General features: G+C 43.5%; 3 protein-coding genes across 3 annotated transcripts; 1 reads left to right on the top strand and 2 right to left on the bottom strand.

Annotated features, from left to right (window-relative positions):
* Window positions 1-13,343: 13,343 nt before the first annotated feature.
* Window positions 13,344-13,661, bottom strand: EV420DRAFT_1636634 (uncharacterized protein; the record flags this gene model as incomplete). Its single annotated transcript, XM_060476613.1, has 1 exon — window positions 13,344-13,661. The coding sequence occupies one exon, from the start codon at window positions 13,659-13,661 to the stop codon at window positions 13,344-13,346; it is 318 nt and encodes a 105-aa protein (XP_060336877.1).
* Window positions 13,662-19,907: 6,246 nt separating this feature from the next.
* On the bottom strand, window positions 19,908-20,433 carry EV420DRAFT_1474857 (uncharacterized protein; the record flags this gene model as incomplete). Its single annotated transcript, XM_060469246.1, has 2 exons — window positions 19,908-20,006; window positions 20,047-20,433. The coding sequence occupies 2 exons, from the start codon at window positions 20,431-20,433 to the stop codon at window positions 19,908-19,910; spliced, it is 486 nt and encodes a 161-aa protein (XP_060336876.1).
* A 5,417-nt stretch (window positions 20,434-25,850) lies between these two features.
* EV420DRAFT_1709775 (uncharacterized protein) lies at window positions 25,851-26,542 on the top strand (the record flags this gene model as incomplete). The annotated part of the gene is made up of 2 exons (XM_060479596.1): window positions 25,851-26,135; window positions 26,186-26,542. The coding sequence occupies 2 exons, from the start codon at window positions 25,851-25,853 to the stop codon at window positions 26,456-26,458; spliced, it is 558 nt and encodes a 185-aa protein (XP_060336875.1). The 3' UTR covers window positions 26,459-26,542.
* Window positions 26,543-26,575: the final 33 nt, after the last annotated feature.

Genomic DNA, 26,575 nt, shown 5'->3' with positions numbered 1-26,575 from the left:
CATTTATTATAGTGCAAAATCCATGAATTCTAAGTGTACAGAGCCTTGAGGCTCATCATCACTACTGCTCTCTGCATATCTAGTAGAGATAATTTCTTTCCATTCTGAACTTACAAGGCTTTAGCCACTGCACAGAGATGCCCAACTAGACTCACTAGAACCATCCTTCAGATTCTGTGTTTGCTAGCACATACCACTCTTAGGTTTTGTGTTTCCACCCACAGGAGTCTATAGGTTCATCAATGTGCAATGTTGGAAGCTATGGAGAAGGAGGAGAGTGGTAAAGACATGAAGGTGGAGGTGGTAAAAGATGAGCTGGCAGCATAAGTGACTCACACACATCAGTCAAAGACTTGATTTCTTCTGGTATGCACTTATCAACCACAGGATAAACTTATAATATTTCTGTAGGTACATCCAATAAATATGCAGTATTACTCATCAAAGAAACTAAGTCAAAGTTGCAAACCTCAAATGACATAGAAGGAGATTTCTGCTGCTCATTGAGCAATAAATCCCTGGGGCTGACACTAGAAACCAAACTGCTTAGTGGTAACAGACTGTGTGCATCACCAACAGAAGCAATTAACCTCATGGTGAAAGTTCTGGTGACACATGCACAATATTACGATTTTACGCATTATCTTATCTTATCAGCTTCATCGTAATCCTGCTATGCTAACCTTCCGACTTTGATCGCACCCTACCATGCTAGTACCGCGTGTTTAACGCACCGTTGCAGACTCTTGTACTATACTTAGAACGACTCAAACTGTATTTAAGTAGCCCAACTGCAGGTCTTAAACCTCAGTCTTGAACTAAAGTTTATTCACCCAATAACTTAGTCTGAACTCACTCTCGAATCGCTAAGCGATAGCTCCCTGCACGCAAACCTGTGAACAACATAAAGCGCCTGACCGAAGTGCGAGTCACGCTTAGTTGTTTGATCTTGTTTGTGTAATCGGTCGCTAACAATTAGTTCAAGACTTTCTTACTCTTCATCAACAAACGTTGACGAACAAGTAATGAATGAACCCTATCGAACAGTATCTCATTGACCTCTTTGGACTACAAGGCTTTATTGCCATAGCCTACCTTTCATTCCTATATGGATACGAATACTGAAGAAACCAGGGGGCAATTACCCCAGAAACTATCCCCGTCAATACCCCCCACGAGGAGGATAGACAAGTGGAGACACCCCCTCCTGAATACCCCAGAACCAATGAAGAGATCGTCTTCAGATTTATCTTCATCTCCGATGACGACATCATCACAGATGACTCAGACTCCGACTCTGAAGTGGAAGGATGGCCCACACAAAGAGGCCCAGTCCTTGAAGAAGAAGAAGAGCCAGGACTCTACGAAACCGGGGTGGACCAGCGTGTTCTCTCTCCCATTACCGAAGAAGAAAGCGAAGGGGAAAGCGAAAGAAGCGACCCTTGGGATGCACCTTCCCCCACTTCTACCGAAAACTCAGCCACCAACCCTGGATATGATTCCGATGGGCAGTGCCTCTATCAAAGAGGGCTTAGATACCATTTGGGAGAAGGAAGAGCGGTTGAAGATGGAGCTAGAAGCAGTGCAGATGAGGAAAGCAGCGCTACGGAGGAAGACAGTCGCAGCAACGACCTCCCCGGTCTGCTCAACGACTGGTCCCCTCCAAGGCTGGACTCCAGAGGAGAAACATGGGGCAACTACTATGCCCGGGAAGACTCATCAGATGATGAAGGAAGCTACCTCAACCTCGTCACCCGGCCAAACACCCCAATCATCCTCAACGATAGGGCCGGGGAAGCCACTACTGAGCTCGACCAATGTGAGCCCACCTACAATGCTGACGCCAGCTGCGATGTATGCAGACAAGTACAGGACTACGCCGACGCCTGGCTCATGTACAAAGGAATCAAACCCCCTTCCTCCATCATCCCCTACGCCATCTACCCACTTGCCCCAGAACATCCACTTGCAGCCCCTGTCCCCTTCATCACACCCTGGGTATGGGACCGACCCCGAAGACCCAACTTCGACCAGGTCGTACTCAGGGTCAATGAGTGGGCCCGAATTGTCCGAAATTGGAACAGAATCATCACAGGAAGTACGGAGCCTTTTGAGCGAGTCCAACCAATCGGACTTAGAAGAAGGAGAAATTTACGAGAACCCTGGAACTGTGCCGCCTTCAATCTGGAGCGGCTACACAGGGCAGGAGAGTATGGGGAAGAAGACATCATACCAGAGTTCATGGAAGGATCTAGCTCGGGAACCTACTGAGGCCGAGCTAGTAACAATGACATACTTGGAAATGCTACACTGGATGGAGTGGAAGTTACCGAAAGAAATCTCATGGAACGGTTCACCACAGGGAAGGTACTTCCAACAGGAAAAAAACTCCCCCATAGGAGCCCATGTACTCTATAGAGAAACGATCTTCCATACCAACATTCTATGGAACCAGGTTCACCCAGACGATTATGTGGAACCAGGAGAACGGTACGCAGTACCAGAACCCTCAGAAACATCTGACAGAGAAACGGTGGATCTCCACCACCTTAGCATTCTGCAACGGACAGGGTACGTAAGCTCTAGTCGTCTATTCGCTGCGGCAGGCATGACAGGTAGCGGACAAGCAGCACCAGTCCCAATACCCGCAGCACCAGCCCCTGCACCTCAAGGACCACTATCACCGCATCATAACCCCGCGTTAAGATCACTTCCCAGGCCAGCGGCAATACCAATTCCTGCTGACCCTGTACAACCACTGACGACACCTCCCCCCTTCCTTGTGGGAACTGCAAGTACAAACCCGTGGGCAATGGTAAAACCACAATTGGTGGAACCTCCCGAGAAGTTCAAAGGGGCATCCAATGATGTGGACTGCTTCATCAATCAATGCGAGGACTACTTCACGGTTTTCCCACAACAATTCACAATGAATACGCATGGACAAAGTCCCAGCAGAATTGTTTTCTGCACATTTAGATTTGCAGATAAGGCCCTGCACTGGTGGAGCCAAGCCAGGGACGAGTACTATGATGCCACATGCAGATATTTAAGATATCCCTCGTGGCCAGTATTCAAACAATTATTGGAAGACCAGTTCCGAACAGATGCGGAGGTAGAACTCAAGTTACAGGAATTCAAACGTCTTCGCCAATCCACATACAAATCGGCAAAGGACTTTTTCCGGGATTTCGAAAGGCTGGCCAAAGAATCAGGAAAGCAACATAACGAGGAATATATGATCGAGATCCTAAAGCCGGCAATTCGGAAAAATGTCAAAACTGCCATACACGCCACCGGGACAGCCCTTCCACGCACGTATGCTGAATGGAAGTTCAGGGTGGAGCAGATGGATTACAACTACCGAGTTGGACTGGCGGAAGATGCGGGAAGAAGTCCAGGAGTACAGGGACAACAAGGAAAGATGGGAAAAACTGGTGGCTCCAGAAACTCCCAGATGGACAAGAAGACAGGCATGGGAACTACCTACGGGGGCCAGGGACAACCAATGGAGATAGATCAGTTACAAAAAGAAGGACGGTGCTTCCGTTGCAGCCACAAGGGACATCGGAAGCAGGACAACAAATGCCCCAAGGACGAAAGTACCTGGCTAGTCAAACATCAGCCAAAGTTCTCGAGGGCAGAAGTCCATGCCATGTATCAGCAAGTACTAAAGGACGAAGAAGCAGAAGCATCGACGTCGAAAATTGAGGAGGTAAAAGACGAGCCGGTGGCATAAGCGACAAATGCGCATCAGCTAAGGACTTAATTTCATCTAGTGGTGCATTCTCGAATTCTGCGGGTCGGACTAATAAATCGCTTGTAGTATCTCCGAGCAATGTCACAGTTTTCATGCATTCACAAAATGAAATTAACCAGTCGCATAAAAAGGACGGTGTACAGGGGATTTCCACCGTGCTTGAAGAAGAACCCCATTCAAGATCCTTGGCCACCGGTGCACAAGCACAAACCGTAGACACGGTGCAAGGCGGCAGGACAATCGGGATCAACCTCACTCCGTCGAGGGCAGATGACGGCGCGGGGAACAGAGGAAGAGTGGCCGAGCCCAAAGCGAGCAGTGAAGAACCCCACTCGAGGGCGGAATGTACGCGCCAGACACGAGTGACCGGCTGCCCTCATCGTGGAATGGAGCCGCAAAAGGGAACACGAATCCCCAGCAAGAAAACCGCTGCCCCGCAAAGAACAGTCAAGACGAACGGGGACCCCACTCCGATCATCATGGTGCGTCTCCCTCCATCATCGCTAACGCATAATGGCACCAGGGGCTCGTGTTCCCCGGTGGGTGGGTCGGTGGGACCATTATGTGATACCTCTAATTCCAATAAAAATATCGTTAGTGTTGAAGAAGTACCCGATGAGGAAAACGATTACAGTTATCAACAAAGTCGCAAAAAACAATCAAAAGGGGAAGACCCGGTGGAATATGCCATGGAGTACCCAGAAGAGTACGAAGTAACGGAGCTGGAGGAAGAGTATTACGACGACAAGTGGGATCGAGGATGGCTCAAACCACATAGCGCCGAATGGGTACGAAGGAAGATGAGGCAGGAAAAAACCATGGAAGGAAAGCTCGCCACCCTTCGCATGTGGGTACACCCAAGACGACTCATAGAGGTAGATGAAGACCTCGTCCTGGACCTGATCGGCTCCTCTAAGGAAACGTACAGGCAAAGAGAACAAAGCCTACAAAATATGCAAGACCTATGCGTACCTCCGCAATACATCCGGGGAGGGAAGGGAAGGAGCGTCAATATCAGAGTGCAGCTCGAAACCCTGGACACGAGTCAAATACGAGCCGTAGATGCCCTGGTGGACAGCGGGTGTACCGGGAGCTGCATAAATCAGTCTTTTGTACAGGAACACCAACTCAATACGGTAAAACTAGCAAAAGCCCAGGCAGTATACAACGTGGACGGCAGTTGCAACAAAGGGGGAGACATAACCGAGATAGTGGAACTCCGGATGACCATCGGAGATCATCACGAGAAGATAGACCTCGCAGTTGTCGATCTAGGGAATGTATCCATGTTCCTAGGACATGACTGGCTCAAACGACACAACCCAATTATCGACTGGAAGACCGGGGCAGTATCCTTAGCCCGGTGCTCATGCTGCAAAATACCATTCTTATTGCCAGACACTGACCCCGAACAAGACTGGGGAACCGAGGTGGAAGAAGGGGATACCATCCTCATAATAGACTTTGAGGAAGCCCTTCATGTTTGAGCCATGGGAAGTAAAGCCAACGAGCTAGCCGCCAAAGCCAACCAAGCCAAGGAAGCAAAAACGTTCGAAGAGATAGTCCCAGAAGCCTACTGGGACTTTCAGGACATATTCGCGAAAGAAAACTTTGACGAACTGCCACCCCGTAAACCGTGGGATCACGCGATCGAGCTCATCCCCAATGCCAACACAAGCCTAGATTGCAAGGTTTATCCCCTCAATCTGGCGGAGCAAGAGGAATTGGATAAATTCCTAGACGAGAATCTGGAATCCGGGAGAATACAACCATCCAAGTCGCCCATGGCCTCTCCATTCTTTTTCGTCAAAAAAAAAGATGGGAAGCTTCGCCCAGTACAGGATTACTGAAAGCTGAATGAAATGACTATCAAAAATCAGTACCCTCTTCCGCTCATTGGAGAACTCATGGACCAACTCAAGGATGCCAAGTATTTCACCAAATTAGATGTGAGGTGGGGGTACAACAACGTATGCATAAAAGATGGAGACGAGTGGAAAGCGGCATTCCGAACAAACAGAGGACTTTTTGAACCAATGGTGATGTTCTTCAGACTCACAAACTCCCTGGCCACATTCCAATGGATGATGAACGACTTGTTCAAGGAGCAGATCACCCACGGAGACGTCACCGTGTACCTAGACGACATCCTAATCTGCACCAAAGACAAGGATAAACATCAAGCCGTAGTACAAGAGGTACTCACCATTCTTCGTGCCAATAACCTCTTCCTGAAAGCAGAAAAGTGTGAATTCAAGGTACTGGAAACCGAATACCTCGGAGTCATCATCAGTCAAGGATCCATTCGCATGGATCCTGTAAAAGTCAAAGGCATTATGGAATGGCCGCGACCCACCAGGAAGAGAGACTTACAATCATTCTTGGGATTCACCAACTTCTACCGAAGGTTCATTAGGGATTATAGCAAACACATACGACCCCTGACACAACTTACCAGAAAAACGGAATGAAGGTGGAACGAAGAACAGGAGAACGCGTTTCAGGAAATCAAAAGGAAGCTGGCCAAGGAAGTAGTGCTGGCGATACCAACCCGCACTGAGAAGTATCAAGTGGAAGCAGATGCAAGCGAAGGAGCAATAGGGGCAGTTTTATCTCAAGAACAGGAAGGGAAGTGGAGACCGGTGGCATTCCTATCCAAAGCCCTAACAATCACGGAATGAAACTACGAAATATACGACAAGGAGCTTCTGGCCATCATGTTAGCACTGGAAGACTGGAGACATTACCTCATGGGAGCCCACCAGGACTTTGAAATCTGGACGGACCACCAAAATCTCCAATATTTCCGAAAACCACAAAAATTGAATCGTCGCCAAGCCCGATGGGTAACCGAGCTTGCCGAATACCACTTCACCTTGCATCACAAACCAGGAACTGCAAACAAGAAGGCAGATTTATTATCCAGAAGAGCGGACCACGACCAAGGAAGCAACGACAATACAGAAATGGTAGTACTAAAACTGGAGATGTTTTGCGCTCTCATAATGCCAGGGGAAGAGGAAATACACAAAAAGATCAGGACGGCCCTGCGAGACATCACCAGATGAGACAAAGGGATAGAGGCCTCTCTTCATCACCCTCGTGGCATAACCCAAAAGGAAGGGTTAATGTACTACGATGAACGGCTTTATGTACCCCGAGACGCAAGCCTACGAGGGGAGCTAATCGCTGTGCATCACGACCATATCACAGCCGGTCACCCCGGGATTGAAAAGACCAAGGAGTTAGTGCAGCGGGAGTACTGGTGGCCGAAACTCAAGCAGGACGTGGAAAGATACGTAAAAGGTTGCGAGGCCTGCCAATGCACTAAAACCAACACCCAAAGGAAAAGAGCACCCTTACACCCCCACGCCGTACCCTCATGACCTTGGGAACACATAACCATAGACATGATCGGTGAACTACCAGATTCTAACAGGTACAATGCCATCCTCATGATCATAGACCACTTCTCCAAGGAAGTCATACTGGTACCCTGTTCCACCGAGCTAACTTCCACTGGCTGGGCACGCATACTCAGGGACCACGTATGGGCCAAACACGGGATGCCTCAAAAGGTAATCTCTGACAGGGGACCACAGTTTGTATCCAGGTTCATGAAGGAGTTGTACGAGATGCTACACATACAAGGCAACCCATCGACTGCCTATCATCTGCAAACCGATGGACAGACCGAGAGAGCAAACCAAGAGATCGAGAAATACCTTCAAATCTTCATAAATTATAGGCAGAATGACTGGAGCGAATGGCTGCCCCTCGCAGCTTTTCAACACAACAATTGAAAACATTCCGCAACTGGATACTCCCCCTTTGAAATAAACCATGGGCAAAAACCGCATCTCGCACCACTCATGATAAAAGAAGGAACCAATCCGGCTGCCAGGGATTTCATCGCCGAAATACAGAAGATTCATGAGCAAACAGCTATAGCCTTAGAAAAGGCAGCAGAAATGATGAAGCGACAATACGACAAACACCAGCGACCCGCAGTGGAGTATCAACCGGGAGACAAGGTCTGGTTGGATTCCACCAACCTTCATCTTCCCCGACCAATGAAGAAGCTGGGAGACAAACGTGTAGGACCATTCGAAGTCCTCTCCAAAAAGGGCGCCTCTGCATATAAACTGCAATTACCCTCGAGCTGGAAAATTCATAACCGGTTCAACAAAAACCTATTAACCCCCTATCATCCACCGGAATTCCCTATCCAAACACAGCCGTCCCCACCTCCACCAGAATTAGTGGACGGACAAGAACAGTATGAGGTGGAGGAAATAGTTGATCGACAAGAACGCCATGTGGGAAGAGGTCAGAAACAACGTACAAAAATTGAATACCTCATCAAGTGGAAGGGATATCCCCGAGAAGAAAACTCCTGGGTAGACAAGCAGGAACTGGATAATGCACAAGAAGCCATCAAGGACTATGAGCAAGTATCGTTCATCATGCAACCTCCTCAAGATTGGTGGGAAAACGGAGACGAATCCGATTCGTGGTCAGAAACAGAATCGGTAACGGAATCCGAAGTTGACCATCTGCTAGCACAGGCCATACAAGAATACCTCATCAGGCCAAACCCAGAATCCCTAGTCGGCGCATATCTACCAAAACCAAACTACGTTGCAGTCGGGATGACTGCCTTAACAGGGGGGTAATATTACGATTTTACGCATTATCTTATCTTATCAGCTTCATCGTAATCCTGCTATGCTAACCTTCCGACTTTGATCGCACCCTACCATGCTAGTACCGCGTGTTTAACGCACCGTTGCAGACTCTTGTACTATACTTAGAACGACTCAAACTGTATTTAAGTAGCCCAACTGCAGGTCTTAAACCTCAGTCTTGAACTAAAGTTTATTCACCCAATAACTTAGTCTGAACTCACTCTCGAATCGCTAAGCGATAGCTCCCTGCACGCAAACCTGTGAACAACATAAAGCGCCTGACCGAAGTGCGAGTCACGCTTAGTTGTTTGATCTTGTTTGTGTAATCGGTCGCTAACACACAACATGTTCACATGTGTAATTTTGCAAATTCTAATAATACAAGCATGTGTATATCCACTGAGCAATATAATAAGGCATGCTAAGCATAGAGTGACACACACTGAGGCAGAGGCACTATAAATAAATATAATATGAGTAGAGTGCATAACTTAGACTTAGAGTGGCACACTAGTGTCATTTAAGTATAAAGTTTCAATGCTTTAACTTGCACTCTGTGCACTCCTCAGCAGTGAGTTGCTCAATTAAATATTTTGAAGAAGATAATATATTAATAGTGCTTTGCACTACATTGATCTATGATGCATGAACCCTGCCAATCTGGCAATCACTGACATACATCATTTGGAACCAAGGATCACAAAGTCCGAACCTCTTCAGTGGCTTTTGGCTGAAGAGAAATAAATCCTCAACCCAGATGAAATATTGAACTAAGAAAAGGTTGCACAGCAGCTAATTAAACATATCAGCTTACTAGCAATGTGTGCAATACAGGAATTAAATCCAAGAATCCAATAAGAAGAAATATTTCACATGATGTGGCAAGCCTAGACCTTGCTAAGAGGAGAACACAGTAGATTACTAAACTTTAATTCAGAGTGCTGATTCAGAATATTAATTAGTATCCATGCAACTGACACATTGATGAGCCTCTAGACTCTGTACACTCAGAATTTATGGATTTTGCACCATAATAAATGTCTTGTCCACTTAGTAGACTTTCACTAAGTCAATGATTGCAATCACAGCAATACCCACTTTTACCACCAACAATTCATCCTAACTTGTATTCTACATCAATATGTGCCATTTCATTAAAGCCACCAGGTACCTGATTGCAGATCTCATGGATTTGGGACCATCTTTGATCTTCCAGCACAGCCATCAATGACATCAGCATAATATATTACTTGGAAAAATGCCACAGCTAAAATACCAATTTCACAGCAAAAGACCTAATACTGTAACCTTTTCACTGGCTTTACTAAGACTGTTACACTTCCAAGATAATGCTACAAGCATCTATTTTAGTATACTAGCTTCAATGTACTTTGCTACAGCAACACAGCAGCCTAAAAGTCAGTATATCAGTGGAATTCTTTTAAATCACTAAGTCTATATGCAGTAAAACCATGTGGGTGCTGTTACTTTTGAACTCTGAGTGTAAGGTAGTATTTAATCTTGAAGTATGCAATGTAGCTTAGATCAAGTTATATTGATCAACTATATAGTATGTCCAAGATAAAGACTATTGATTATCAATGCTATGCATGGTATATAATGGGCATCAGTGAAGCTGATGCCAAACATGACTAAATGATATACTTGAAATATGATACTAAATAGTTTGAGCATGTTGTTCCTTACACCCTCTCCAATCAGACTGAGTTATCAGTCTTGCACTATAAGTCCTTCTATTCACTCCTAGCCCTTAGTGTGATGTGGGTTTTTCTGAGGCTATTGATAAGATTGGACATGTTGACATCGCTGTCTCCCTCATTGCCCATGAGTACATCATCCACCATGTCATTAAACGTGGTTTCAGTGCTTGTATCAGCAGTTTCGCCAGGGGCATCCATAGGAGGCATCGCCATATTCTTGTTGACCCTAGTTATGGTGCTAGTACTCAGGTTACTAGATACTGATGTTGCCATTTGTCAGGGGTTGGTGGGAGAGAATTTGTTGAGCCAGGTAAAGATACTACTCTTGCCTCTAAACAGAATATATTGGTTCTCCTGAACATTAAGTCTCTCACTCAGCTGATGTTCATATTGTTCATAGTAGAGCAAAGCTTGGATGTGGTGTGTGTCTTCCACACTTGGCAACCACCACCTTCAGAATTCTTCCATAATTTGAGGCTCTTCATATCACCTCAGCACCCTATGCTGTAGGGTTTGGTCAAACACCCTAGATATATCCACCAAGTATTTGGTCTGCCTGGTGGATATTATCCACAGCCCAAAATTGGTATGAACAGCTGTCCAATGTTAATAATTACAGTAGCAATTGTTGCTAAAAGAGTATCCTATACAGGTGATTATACCTTAAGGCCTGATATTCTCTCAAAATCTCTCAAAAGCTCGTCAAGATCAAAATAATTTTTGGAATGGGCAAGCTTGGTCAGCCACAGCCACATCTAAATTTGGCAGCATGATGCTTTTATGACCAGAAACATAGAAACACAAATTCCCACTCTTGTGCCCAGCATACAAATGGGCAAAAATGCAATATAGGCTTGAAAAATATGCCTATAGGATACACCATCCCAATCCTGAGGCAGTGCCCATAACGTTAGATGGATGTGCCATGTCAGGTTTGGATGAGGTTTAATATTTAATACTTGAATGCAAGAATAAAAAAATACACCAAGACAAGATTGAACCAATGACCCAAATAACACTTCAAACTAAACCAGAAGCTTTACCAACTGCACCAACTAAGTATAATATTTATTAATACAAAGCAATATATACTATACTCTAAGGCATAAAATTACAGACAAAAAAAAAAGCCCACCATTGTGCAGTGCATGGCAGGGTGTTGAGAGAGAAGGTGAGCATAAGCATTGTGTTGTTGGGGGTCCTGGTACTATTGTCATCAATTGTTGAGATTGTGATGTAGTAGAGAGCTGAATTTGAGTGGTGTGATGGAGAAGAGCCTGCATGGCAGGGTTTGACTGCCCTGTGTTGTTGAGGACAGGGCTAGAGAATTAAACAAGCCTCACCATTGCATTCCCCATCATAATAAATAGGAGTGGTGAGGTCATGGTGATGGTAGCACCACTGTGGGGGTGGGTACAGGACCCAAAAGGTGGGAGTCAGGATGGTGAGCAGACAGGTGGCAATGATAGCATCAGGAAAAGAAATAAACCACAGATTCATGATCCCCCACTCAAAGAATGGGGGATGCATGAGTTGGGTGTATGCAGGAGAGCTGTGTCATGTGGGGTAGCCCAATGTTGACAGGGGTGGGTTTGACAGTGGCAGGGGTTGTGGTGATCATACAGCCATAATCTGGTGTGCATTAGATAGGCCCTCAAATTGTCCACTGGCACCTGAAATTGTGAATCAGTCATCATCATCGTTGGCCATCAAAGTCCTGATGTCCATCCTGCCTTCCTGCTCCCCCTCCTGCCCTTCCTCATCATACTAGCCTTTCGTCTGACCTCCATAGCCCAATACCACCCTCACACAACCCATCCCTCCCACAACAAAACTCCCTCACCACTATGGACATTGCCATTACTGCTGTTATCATTATTGTTCTGGTTGGCTTCCTAGACATGTGTATGGCCCTACAGCCCTACGTCTCTAGATGGGGTCCAATTATTGATCCTGCAGTGTATTCAGTGTTGTTGTATCCCTGAATGGCTGTAGTTCACAGTGATTAGCATCGATCCCTATATAGGGGGGTTGAGGCCAGAGTTGGCAGGCCAGTGAGTAGGCTGGCAGGCTGGCAGGCTGCAGAAACATAGTGGTAGTTGTGGGCAGTACGAGCGCTTGTGGGATCTTGTACAGAAGGAGAATATTACCTGAAAGATGTACAACCTCATTCAAGGGTTTACATGATGAGTGAGGGAGGGATAATGAACACTATCTTAGGCTCTTGGGGCCAGCATGTTGGCAGCATTGGCAGGTGTCATTGGGCATCAATGTCATCATGGTCAAAGGTGGATGATGTTGTCAGTCAACTAGGGATGCACATGACTTTGTTTCATATGAGAGTCTATGCGCAGGGGTGGGGAGGGTGAAATGCATGCTATCTGGGGCTCTTAGGGCCACCAGTTGCATAAAAAGATCTAAAAGGAATATGTAGTGAGCATAGAAAAAATGATTACATACCTTTTTGAAGCCAATGAAAGAACCTTTGCTTGCAGATGCATACTGATTTGAATCCTCCACTGTGTTCACAGTCGTTGATAATGGAAATGTTTCACATCATAATAGCCTATAGAATCACATAATAAATGGTGAACATCAATAAAATAAGATAGAAATTAGAAAAAACTCACAATTTCAAACTTGAGTGCACCTTAGTGGTGGTTGAAGACAACAAAAGCAGTGATGAACATGGCTTGATCACTGTTTGGCATATGCTGAATACGACTAGTCTCAACTGATAATAAATCTTTTCCTTACCTCCATGACTCTCTATACTGATAAAAACACTTCATTTATATTGTACATAACATATAGCTTCACATCAAGCCATAATTTGACAAATACCAAACCTTGCTGCCATGCATTCAAAGTTGAAAAGATGTCAATTACATTTAGTATGGGTCTTATTGGTGTATCCTGTTTGATCTCATCTAGTGATTTTAATAGGATTTTTGTTCAATATGGCTATTACAATGCTGTCACACCATGGTAAGCTATCCAGCTTCAACTATATACTTCCTTTGCCTCCTTAAACATTTCTAGGTACTCTTTTTTGTGCCCAAAGACATAGATGATGACCTGGAGTCCACTCATTTGCTCATTTGGAATTTTGGTCTGACTATCCAACAACTTTTCCATTTAACCAACCCATTCCCCATTCCCCAGCTTTCAACATCAAATCCAATTGCTGTTGTGCACAGCCCTCTTGTATACCAGAGACTTTGAATATCCCTGCAGATCTGCTATCAATAGCCATCTAACAGTGGGAGGAACCATGGAATGCATCCATGGGGACAATGTAATGAGCATGATGATGTTGACGATGATGAAAGATGCGGGGTTGGTTAAAATATGCTGCATGGCCTTGTTAGAATCTTGGGCAGGACTGCTGGGGAGAGAAGGGCATGCAGGGAAGATGTAGGAGGGCAGGAGAGGCTGAGCAGGAGGTGGAGACAAGGTCAGGATGCTGCAATGAGCAAGGCAGCAAGCCATCTTCAGCATATTGCTTAGAATGGTGGTGTATACTGTTTGATCTCTAGATCCTATTGTCACTGTCTGTCACTGAATTATTGCAAGAAATCACTTTGTATTCTCAGAATTATGCTTAGTACATGTATTGGAACTATGATGCTTGTAAACTACTGCTATGCTCCTCGAGATAAAATGAACTTAAAGATTTGGCATGTGGAAGGTTTAGGTGTTTTTGAAAGCTTTCCCCATCATTGTCAAGGGCAACAAACATGTCATGCCAGCCAGATGGCAATGTCTCGTCTTGGGGCAAACCAGTCCTTTTGCTTCACGGAGAGAGAAGTGCATCGTTGTCTTTATCATAGGTGCAGGAGGCTGTCCATTCACACATGTTGGAGATCATGAGAATGTCTCAGTAATGTTCATATGAGGCAGTGGAGATGATGCACTGCATAACAAAGGTGAGAGGAAGCAGAGTTGATCAACAGACTTACTTTGGGTTTGCATTGGGTTCTCTTTGGCACTGCTCCCTACACCTGCACACCAAGCCTATATCATCCTTCAGGTTCTCTCCAAAATTTACCTACCATCTGATGAGCACATTGAGATGGTGTAGTAATATTGATGTTCAGTTTATTGTGTGCTGTGGTATTTTGGTACTGGAGAAAAAATGAGCCAAGGCAGAAATTTTGAATGAATTTGCATGATTCCCACCTGCAATGCTAAGGCATGTTGAATGCGGCATGAGAGAGACTCACTGCTCTGCAAGGTAGGAGCAAGGGAACATGTGGTGAGCAGAGCATTGCTATTGACCAGTGGTTCTGGAGAGAAAATGAGCCAGGGCAGAAAATTAGCAATAAGGCACACATCAGAAATTTATGATATGTCTGATGCTGAGTGAAAATGGCTGCTATTTACTGAATTTTTGTGTGATTTGCAGATTCCATACTATCCCAGCAAATATGGTGCAAGAAAAGCAAAAAAAGGCAAAAAAGAAAAATTTCCTGCTCAAATGGGCACCCATCTGGCTGGTGGATATTATCTATGTGTGTTTGACCTAATCTTACAGCCTGGCCTGGCCTCAGGCACTGATGAGCCTCAAGGCACTGTACACTTAGAATTCGTGGATTTAGCATTATAATAAATGCCTTGTCCACTTAGCAGACTTTCCCTAAGTTAACAATTACAATCATGGCAATACTCACTTTTACCATCAAATATCCTTCCCAACTCATATTCCACATCAATATGCACCACTTCATTATTGCTGCCAGACACCTGATTGCAGATCTCACAGAATTAGGACTATCATTGATTGCCTAGTACAGCCATCACTGATGTCAGCATCAAGCATCACTAGTAGAATGCTGCAGCCAAAAATACCGATTCCATGGTAAAAGACTTAATATCATGACCTTTCCACCAGCTTTACTAAGACTGTTACAATGCCAAGACAATGCCACATGTATCTACTTCAGTGTACTATCTTCAATGTACTTTGCCACAACAGCACAAGAATCCATATGTCGGTGGAATTCTTTTTAATCACTAAGTCTATACACAGTAAAACCATGTGGGTGCTGTTACTTTAGAACTCTGAGAGCATGTGTTTTGTATCATTTCTTACTAATTGATGTACTAAAGACTTACTAAGGACTTATTTCAAGTATTCTAATTTTATTTCAGACTTGTAGTATAAAAGCTAGTGTAGTAGTAGTTTTGGAAAAAAAGTAACTAGGTTGCTATAACTACTATCTCTTGTACTCACTAGGAGACAGACAATAACAGCATAGTCACTTCGAGTTATACTCTCTGTCATGGCTTTTCTTCTAATGGTATTGGTGTACACTCATATTGCACCAATACATGGAATTTCATGTCCACAACTCGCTTTTATCTTTTATTCCACTAGCATTGTTTCACTTTTGCCAGCCAGCATTGTTTTACCAGCCTTTACTTTCTACGTCGCCATCGTTTCACCCCAGTTCAGCTCAGTACAGTTATGTCCCCATGTGGACACAGATTAAAATCATTATTGCCATCAGCAGTGTCTGTCACGGAATTTTGGTCAACAGTTTCAGTATAGGATAGTCTCTGTGTAGACTCAGGATCAGGATCAGTTTCATTTTACTGCAGTTAACCTCAGCCCAGTTTTAGTCTCAGCCTCACCCAGTATCAGTCATCATTTTGCCGCCACTAGCTTCCTCTTCATATTTCTGCCAGCCAGTCTCTCTTCATTTTATCACCAGTTTCTTGACTACAGTCTTTGTCTCTTGCTGTCATGGTATTTGGTATCTTGCCAACAGTATTTCTCTTTGACAGCATTTTCTCTAATTCTGTCAACATTGCCCACAGCATTTACTAGTCAATTGCTGCCACTTTGTTCACAGTTTGCTGGTATTCTCAGTTATACCAGATTCCATTCCTTCTCATCTATTGCGACCCTTCCCAGCTTACAGCCAATGCTTTCTAGTACTCAATCATTAAGGGTACTACTTCGCTGACTGAAAAGTCGCAGTGTATACTTGTGTTCTTGAGGAATTCATTGCATGGAGGTGCACCAAAACACTTGCACAACAACAAAGCCTTTATTGCTGCTACATGCCATTTGTCATGAACTCCTCTAGAGTTTTGGTTTTTGCTATTGCCATGGAAGTTTAGGCTCATCAGTGCTCCTGCCTTTCCACTTCCAAGTCTCAGTATTGTGCCCTAAAGTGTATGCTCAAGTGCTGGTCAATCCATACCATCACCCATGAGTACATGTTATCCAACATTTCCTGCATAATTGTGCATGCCACCAGGTGATGTATCACATCCAGCTCAGATAGATTTTCCACTGCAGCATTGAAGATCATCTGTCTGAGTATTGGAGGCCCTCCTGCCACTATGATGGGTACCTCATTAGGTCAGTCCTAATTCCATCATCTGATGAAGTCCAAGTAGATCTCGGTGAAGAGGCTGGCTGTGGGCACCTGTGGAATAGTGAGCAGGCTAAAAGGCAAACCTCAAAAACCCACACACACACTCACACAACTACACAAACTACAATCACTCTTGTAAGTTCTAGAGGGAGCAATTATTTCTAATGCGATCCAACTATACTTCAATATCTCGAAGAGTTTCTCTTATTCTCAGTGCTCTTAGCAAAGCTAAGCTTTCTCTAATGAATTCCTAAGTCTAGGAACTTTTTACAGGAAGGTCGTTCACTGGCATGATGCAACCTTCAAGGCAGATTCGAGTTATAATACAAAAGGGACACTGATCCCGACAGAAACAGAGGCAATACACACCGAAACTTTAGTGAGCTCGCTAAAAGAACACCACAGGCAAGTACTGACTTAGCCTGCTCGCTACACAACTGTGTGTAGGGGTTCTCCAACTAACTCCAGCAGGTTATCTCAACTCAAGAACACTTCAGAAGCACTCAGAAACAGATTCAGAAACAGAACTTCAAACAGAACTGACACGAAACAGAACAGAACAGAACAGATCTCAGATTTCCACTTCAACACATTCTCTGAACAGACTTATCACACTTAACAGAACAGAAACAGCATCACTGATTCATATTCACTCTGACTAAGTTCTCAAAAGTCTTATCAAAAGGGTATCTCGTATTTCTCTGAGTGAGCTCACTAATTCTATGCACAGCTCGAAGTCACAAACTGATCCTTTGTTACAATACCACCTTCAACACATGCACGGGAACTCGGGGGCTCGAAACTTGGCCTCTACCTACTGTAACCAGCCTACTTATACTACAGGGGAATTAGAATTACAAACGTTGCACAGTACCCAGACTCCTACATGTGTAGCACGTTGCCACCGCCGCCTTACTGAGCATCTGAGTCGGACTTCCCAGTTTTAGTCTCATTTCTATAGTGAGCTTGCTAAACGCGTGCCAAGAGGTGCTCTCCCAACACCCATGGGCTTGTTCTCTAGTGACTGACAGGTCTAGGCGCATGGAACTATCAGTTCTGGTGTATGTCGTTCAGGACTTCTTTCTTGGATTCACAGAGGCTTCTCATAGACATGGCAACAAGTGAGTCTTCGAACAATGGGACTCAGAACAATGGAACACGGGCTCGTGGACTTCGGCCGAAGCCCATTGCCCAAGCTCATGCCAGTGATATCTATCAGCTCATTTAAGGATTTCCCTGGATTTTCAGGTATGGCACATCACAGTTAGTGAGCACGCTAAGTGTTCTCAGTGTCAGTGCAATCTTCAAGGTTTTATCTAGCTCCTGCAAGCATGCTTGTAAGTTAGAGTCTAAGGCATTGGGTATAGGGTTTGGCCTTCTCATCACGCATGCCCATCAGGTACAGTGCTGTGACTAAGTCCTGTTTAGAATCCTATTGCTTCTTATGCCATAAGTTATATTCCATGTCATTGCACCACGTAGCATTAGTGTCAACGCATAGTTTTAGTCCGCTCGCTCACTATCTCTCAGTATGCATGTAAAACACTCTAGATTGCAAAATTACACGTGTAAATAGGCTGCAGTCGCAACATTGGTCAGAATACTATGCCAGCAAAGTATCTGGCATAATAGTTTTTCAAGTTGGTTGGGTATAGCAGCCAGAGTAGTACCATTCCCCAGGCACTGGCATAGCTTACATGGTTCGACATGTCTATAATAATCCCCCCCACTGGATTCAGTCCTCCAGGGTAGAAGTGGTGTGCAGCATATTGACACCAGTTGTCCAATGTGCCATTGACTGGGTCTAGTAGTCCAGTGCCATTCGCAACAGAGTTACTACTGGTAACCCTGTATCTTGGGTCCAGTGAGATAAAGTACAGCCTCCTCATGTTATGATGAAGGTCCTGTAGGTGCTGGTTGGGCTCAAATTGCTCGATTATCTTGTGCATCGATAGGTCTCAATATCTGAGTACTACTGTCTCAGATATGTGGTTAAATTTGCTGAGCAGGTGTAGTATTCCCTCCCATCTGCATTGCCACATATGTATCCAGTTGACTGATTCCTGGACCTCTCTCACATTCATGGGGAAACCTTGAGGATTAGGTCATCACATATCCTTGGTTGGAGGTGAATATTCCTGACTGTCCTCCAATGTGCATGCTGCATCGACTGCTTCTTGATCTGTATACATCATATTTGTCCTTGGGTCATATATGAAGCCAGGCCCATACATTCCTCAGAATGAGTTATCTCATTTATGCACCATGATCACCCCATTTGGTTTTACCATGTTCAGCCATGATAGGAGTCTCCCTGGGTGTCAAAGCCTTCTTGTCTGGTGTTCAACAAACAGTCTCACAGCTTGGACTGAGTTCAGTGGTTTTCTGTCTCATTCCAGATCAATGTTGGTCGGCCCAATGTTGTCAAGTATGTCTGTCATGGAATGGTTGTCTGGCATGCATGACGGATAGGATCCATCTGCCAGAGGCATGGCTGGTAGGTCTATTGATAGGTCAGTGATTCATTCTTTGAGTGATATCCTCTTGTCTGGGATCACTCCTTCAAACCTTTGCTGGTCATAGAAGTTAAGCAATTCATCATTCTTGGTCTCTTCAGGTAGGCATTGTACTCAAACTGGGACAGGCATAATGGATTCCATTGACTGTCATGGTCAGCTCACTACTGCCTCTCCTCTTCTCCCAGCTAGGGTATGGTCATGCCCATGAGTCATGCTTATAGCCTTGTATGCATACACACACTCTTTTTGGTTCTAGCTGACCTGCTGGATACTGTTGTAGTCCCAATCATCCTCTGGGAACTCCTCAACATCAGTGTCATTCCTGTATCTTCCTCCTAAGTATCGTGGTTGCAACTCGCAAATGTGCTTGGTCACCAGTCCTTCCCACCCTAATGGGGAGAGGTGCTATTTGGCTACCATCCTTTTGAGGTTGTTGTACCATCACATGAGTTCTAGGTTGAGCAATATCTGCTTTCATAGTGTGTTTGCCATGTGGTCCTCTCTTGGACCCCAGTGCTCTCGCAGCTCCTGCTCCTGCATTTCAATGATGTGTTAGAGAATTAGGGCATGCATAGCTTGGTGGCATGCTCTTATCACTTCATGCTTGTCTTTGAGCTCCTCATCTTGGCATTGATGCCTATCCTCAGCTTCTCTCTCCCTTTCTATTTCTCAATCCATCATCCATCTTTTTCTCTTCCTATTCTGGAGGGGTTCTAAGCCATCTGAGTTGTCAGCCATTTCTCTATGATGGCTTTCCTGTTGTGGAGATGGGCTACACCATCACAAATGTCCCCCATTTTGATGGTGGTCATTGTGAGCCCAATTCTCTGCTATTGGTTGAGATCAGGAGCTGCCAATGTTGGAGGGACCTGCAGTAGTTTCTCCTCAGCTGTTCCCTGATAAGTTAGGGCCAGATACAGTCCCATGCTCTGTAATACATTCAGTGATGCCTGAACTAGGTGACATTACAATATCCTTACCAGTACTTGGTGGGGGCACAGTGCCATCACTTGGCCTGGCTGGTATGTTGGGGGCAAATCCTCCATAAAACATTGGAGGGGCCTGCATGAATCTAAATGGCCCAAATGCATATGCATTCAGCCAAGCCATGGGTGGGTTCTGCACATTCATGACTGGTGAATGTTGGTAAGCACTAAATCCAAATGGCGTATTGGTCTGGTTTTGTTGATTTTGCTGAGGTTGTTGGTTTTGTTGGGCAGAGTTTCCCCCCGTGTTGTTGAACCAAAATGGCTGGTTGGGCCAGTGTCCCCCAGAGCTAAGGTCATTCCTAGATATGATCATTGCCTTGCTTGCAGTAGCAGTGAGTAGTACAAGTTCCATCCACTTGCATCTCATAGTGGTAGTAGATGAAAAGGTGGAGGATCGTCACTCTGCAAAAATACTTTAGTCTCCATCCCCAATGTTGTTAGGGCTTGAGAGCTTCTGTCCTATTCGGTGCTTCCTGACCTGCCTAATTTGTGTCACAGATCATGCCATGTGTTCTGATCTCAGCATATTGCACCTTCCTTGGTAGTGCTCATTGATGTGCTCAGTAATGGCAAGTGACAAAAGGCTGATGAATGGATATGAACACCACAACACCAAAACCCTCTACTACTCTACACAAATCACCAAATATATTGAGTTCAGATGTTTTGAGTATGATAGAAGCACTCTACAGACTTCAATAATCAAGGGAAGTTGTGATAAAGATGTTTATTTGTTACTAGTGAGCTATACAAAAGTACTACTCACACTAGTGGGGTTGTTAAGACATAATTGAATGAAATAGTGACTTGTTTGGAGCTACTGCACTTGCTCTGACTGAAACTGCTTTGAACTAGTGGCTCTCTTGGCCCTATACTGCTTCCTACAAGTGATAGACACTTGACTAGTCACTCTCTCAGCTGACTAGTGGCACTCTGGGCCTAAGAATAATACTTTAAACTTCAAGAACTCACTTAAACTAACTTTGAAACACTCTGGGCCTATGCAGAATGCAACAGTGGACTCTAAAACACTTCTATTCACTCAATACTATGAGTAACTCAGCGACTAGTCACTGCTTTGTTGGGGTTAAGCACAAAAGCCTTTAATTGGGGCACTAGTTACTGACTAGTAGGTCACAATCATGGGGATGGCTTGCCTGCATGCATGTGCACCTACTCTACTACTTATATACTGACTAGTAAGGTACAATTGAAGTATAAATAAACTGGGTAAAGGGGTATTATTGGTAAGAATTTCTTGGCTAGTCATGAGTAAATGGTGAATAATCATGCAATAAGTGGTCTAGAGGTAGTTTCTTGCTTACTAATGGGTCCAGGAACTCCACAAGTGGTCCACTGATTAGCCTAAACTTCCATGGCAATGGCAAAAACCAAAACTCTATAGGAGTTCATGGCAAATAGCACATAGCAGCAATAAAGGCTTTATTGTTGTATGAGTGTTTCAGTGCACCTCCATGTGATGAATTCCTCAAGAACACAAGTATACACTGTGACTTTTCAGTCAGCAAAATAGTACCCTTAACGAATGGGTACTAAAAAGTGTTGGCTGTAAGCTGGGAAGGGTCTCGATGTACAAGAAGGAATGGAATCTGGTATAACTGGGAATACCAGCAAACCATGAACAAAGTGACAGCAATTAACTAGTAAATACCATGGGCGATGTTGATGGAATTAGAGAAAATGCCATCAAAGAGAAATACCATGACGGCAAGAGGTGAAGACTGTAGTCAAGAAACTGGTGGTAAAACGAAGAGAAACTGGCTGGCAGAAATATGAAGAGGAAGCTAGTGGCGGCAAAATGATGACTGATACTGGGTGAGGCTGAGACTAAAACTGGGCTGAGGTTAACTGCAGTAAAATGAAACTGATACTGATCCTAAGTCTACACAGAGACTATCCTATTCTAAAACTGATAGCAAGATAACAAATACCAAGACTGATGATCCTATACTGAAGCTGATAGCAAGATACCAAATGTTGTGACTGACGATCCTATACTGTTAACTAAAATTCCATGACAGACACTGCTGGCAGCAATAATGATCCTAATCTGGGTCCACATAGGGACATAACTGTACTGAGCTGGGCTGAGGTAAAACAATGGCGATGCAGAAAGTGAAAGCTGGTAAAATGATCCTGGCTGGTGAAAGTGAAATGATACTGGCAGAATAAAAGATAAAGGCAAGTTGTGGACATGAAATTCCATGTATTGGTGCAATATGAGTGTACACCAATACTGTTAGAAAAAAAGCCATGACAGAGAGTATAACTCAGAGTGACAGGGTTTTATTGTCTGTCCCCTAGTGAGTACAAACAGTGACAGTGGTCGTTAATGTGTGCGATAGCTAGTGTCCAGTAACTTGTGTATCCTAACTTACTACTACACTAGCTTTTATACTACAAGTCTGGAATAATTTTAGAATACTTGAAACAAGTCCTTAGTAAGTCTTTAGTACATAGATTGGTAAGAAATGATACAAAATGCATGCTCCCAGAGTTCTAAAGTAACAGCACCCACATAGTTTTACCATGTATAGACTTAGTGATTAGAAAGAATTCCACCAACATACGGACTCTTGGGCTGCTGTGTTGCTGCAGCAAAGTACATTGAAGCTAGTGCACTGAAGGAGATGCATGCAGCATTGTCTTGGCATTGTAACAGCATTAGTAAAGCTGGTGGAAAGATCATGATATTAAGTCTTTTGCTATGGAGTAGGTATTTTGGCTGTGGCATTCTATTAAGTGATGCTTGATGCTGATATCAGCAATGGTTGTGCTGAGTGATCAATGATGGTTCTAATTCCATAAGATCTGCAATCAAGTGCCTGGCAGCAATAATGAAGTGGCACATATTGATGTGGAATATGAGTTGGAAAGGATATTTAGCAGTAAAAGTGGGTATTGCCATGATTGCAATTGTTGACTTAGGGAAAGTCTGCTAAGTGGACAAGGCATTTATTATAATGCTAAAATCCGTGAATTCTGAGCATACAGAGCCTTGAGGCTCATCACCACTTCCACACTCTCAGCCCAACAGTGCTCCACTAGTGTCACAGATAAGCTCCGAGTCTGGTGTTCATGCCTGTAGCAGCTGTTCAATCATGATCAAAGGTGGAGCCTGACTATACTAGTGCCAATTGTAATAGATCTCAATTGCACTAGTCAGATCTAGGCTGCTTTGCTTCTTTTACTAGTTCATTTCTAAGTCCCATTAGAGACTGCCACATGACTAGTTGACCCATCTTAGGCATTCCTGCTTGGATTGTTCCACTAGTGACTGTACTTTCACGAGATCTGTGTATTCGGCCTCTTGTTGGATGCTCTCATAGCTACCCTTATCTACTAGTGATTGTTATTTACTGACTCATACTAGTATTCAAGGTACTAGTCATGCCGGCTTATAGGTTTGACCCACTAGTGGTATCGTGCCTAAGTCCTGGCTCGACTAGTAGCTTCTTGGCCTGACTATCAGCTCAAAGCCTCTGCTATAGTCCTCTAGTTATGACTAGTTTGGAATAGATATGCACTAATATTATTACAAAATTGCAAAATCAAGGTGTGAACATATGGCTAGCATATTAATGTTGCCATCATTTTACCTCAGCTCAGTTCAGAATAGTTATGTCCTCATGTGGACTCAGGATTAGAATCATTATTGCTGCCAACAGCATCTGTCATAGAATTTCAGTCAACAGTATAGGATCATTTGCCAAGGTATTTGGTATCTTACTGTTCAGTTTCAGAATAAGATCCAAAAAATTAACTTTGAAATTAGTGAGGATATTAAAAGAAAATTGTGGACTTAGGATCAGTTTCAGTTTCTGCCTTGCCCAGTATCAGTCACAGTTTTGCTACCACTAGTTCCCTCTCCATATTTTTACTAATCAGTCTCACCTTCATTTATTTCTGTCAGTTTCTCATCTCCAGTACTTGTTTATTACTGCCACAGTATTTGTTATCTTGCCAACAGTATTTCTCATTGATGCCATTGCCTCTAATTCTGCTAACATTGCCTATAGCATTTACTAGTTAATTGCCATCACTTCGTTTATGACTTGCTGATATTCCCAGTTATACTAGATTCTGTTCCTTTTCATTTATTGAGACTCTTTCCAGCTTACAGCCAACACTTTCTAGTACTCATTCATTAAAGGTACTACTTTGCTGACTGAAAAGTTGCAGTATATACTTGCATTCTTGAGGAATTCACCATATGGAGGTGCACTGAAACACTTGCACAACAAAACAAAAGTCTTTATTGCCACTACACATTATTTTTTGAGAACTTTTTCTAGAGTTTTGGTTTTTCTGTTGCCACAGAAGTCAAGACTCATCATCATACTATATAGTTTTTATTGAATGGAGCATGAGAGCTGACTGGTGAGCAGATTCAATGCATCAAGTCTTTGATGGTGTTGAATGCAGGTACATACTATTATTCTGGTCATAGGCATAGTACTGATCTTGACTTTAAGCACAAGAAACATGGGGAAAATTGATGGGCATGTAACAGCATATGTATAAAGGGATGAAATTGTCCTTCATTCAGAATAAATATAGAACATGCTCATCAACTTGCATGCCTCCCTCAGAACAAATCCTTGTTACCTCAGACTTGTAATAAAATATACATAAATCTCACCTCAGTTTCATACACTACAAGGTGTAGATAGACCAAAGATATAAGATACATGATTGAAATAGTAGTGATTAATGATAAGACAAAAGAAGGATTCTCAGCATCTTCTAAATATCATCAAATCCCAATACTCAACAAGGGCTCTTTGTTACAAGATGAGACATCTCACATCTCTATATTTGTGTCTCTTCTCTTGGCTACAATCAACACTGTTAGATCTCAAATAATCTAATAATGAGACTAGAGTCATTAGGGCATTAAAGTGATCTCCACTCACTGCCAGATCTGTTTCAATATTATAGAGATATTGTGGCTGTACACTAACATCCTATATTATGAGAAGTATTATAGATACTATGCTCACAAGTACATCCTCCATTCAGAATTACCTTTCCTTTGCAAGTCTCTAATGGCTACCCAAAATAATACTGGTATTCCAACATTGCTTATCAACAGTGGCATAAATATTGTTTTCTTAACAAATTTCTCTAATGTTTATTTGAATACAAGCATACTGCTTTCTTTATTACTTGGTGAGCATATTCATTGAAGTTAGGATCTTAGTATCCAATTCTGAATACATATAGGTATATACACAGGTATTCTTGCTATTACAATATGGAATATATGTGAGTGTGTATTATGATCATTGTGTTAGTAGAATTAAAATGAATGATTCAGCTTTTAGCAAGTCACAGTATATTGGACAAGCTATGATTATAGTCATTATTGTCCTCTATATTGTGACTTTTATTAATTTTGGCATGTCTTGGTCACTTACATCTTCTGCATTTATTTCCAATGGACAAAATATTTGGACTAGATATCTGAAGTATAACAATAGCAATGTTCTGGGAATAATAGGGATGGGTATTACAGGCACCATTGGTAGTATTCTTGCTGATTCTACTATGGTATGGGTGATAATAATGAAAATCTTGGTTATAGCTTACTATTCAAATTCTAGATTTGGCGTTGCTGGATAATTTGGGGAAAACACTGGCTAGTCATTATACTTCCCAGCCTTTGTCTAGCATGTGGTATTGGTAAAGTCATTCATTTCTTCTATTGCTTCTGTTGATCAATTATTCAATCTAGTTTTCAAAATTATGGCCACACACCTAATGTTCATAAATGCTGATACTACCAAGCTTTATGGTCTGATACTTTATGCATCATTCAGTCTGGCTACAACATTATGGTGCACTGTGTTCATCATCTACCATATTCTGAGTGTAGGACAAGCAAACAATGGAATAAGAGGTGCTCTTGGGGTCTATGGACGTGTCATTGAAGTTCTGGTGGAATCTTCTGCTCTTTATTCTATATGTTTGATCCTCTATATGATCTTCATTGCTTACAACAGCCAAGAAGAAATCTACCTTGATTCTATAACAGCAATTACAAGGGTATGAATATACTTATTCTTTCCTCACATATGAATAACACTTTATTTTAGGGTGTTGCACCAACACTTCTCATTGGCCATGTTGCTGCAGGCCATGCTCGTCCTGATGACTCATGGGAGGGAAGCATTATGTCTTCACTCCACTTTGGGCAAGGTCAGAGTCAGACAAGCACCCAAGATGATTCTATGATCAGTATCAGTCTTGATGATGATCTTGAAGCTCAAGCAGAGCAAGCAGATGAGCCTGAGCATGCTCAGAGGAGCTCTCAGAGGGTGAATAGTGATGATGTAGAGGCACAGTTGGAGGAAATTGAGATTACTTAGTCAGGTCACTTTCTTCTTTCAAGTACTCCCATAGCAGTTACCAGTGATCACCTGGGCAAAGTCTTGATCTACTTTCATTCACTTGTCTCCCACACTCTCTTGGTTTTTCCCCTACTC

Source organism: Desarmillaria tabescens, assembly GCF_030435595.1.
Source record: "Desarmillaria tabescens strain CCBAS 213 chromosome Unknown EV420scaffold_4, whole genome shotgun sequence".
In the NCBI taxonomy this organism is placed as follows: domain Eukaryota; kingdom Fungi; phylum Basidiomycota; class Agaricomycetes; order Agaricales; family Physalacriaceae; genus Desarmillaria; species Desarmillaria tabescens.
Note: the sequence above shows the minus strand (reverse complement) of the source record. Positions and strands in the feature narration are given on the sequence as shown.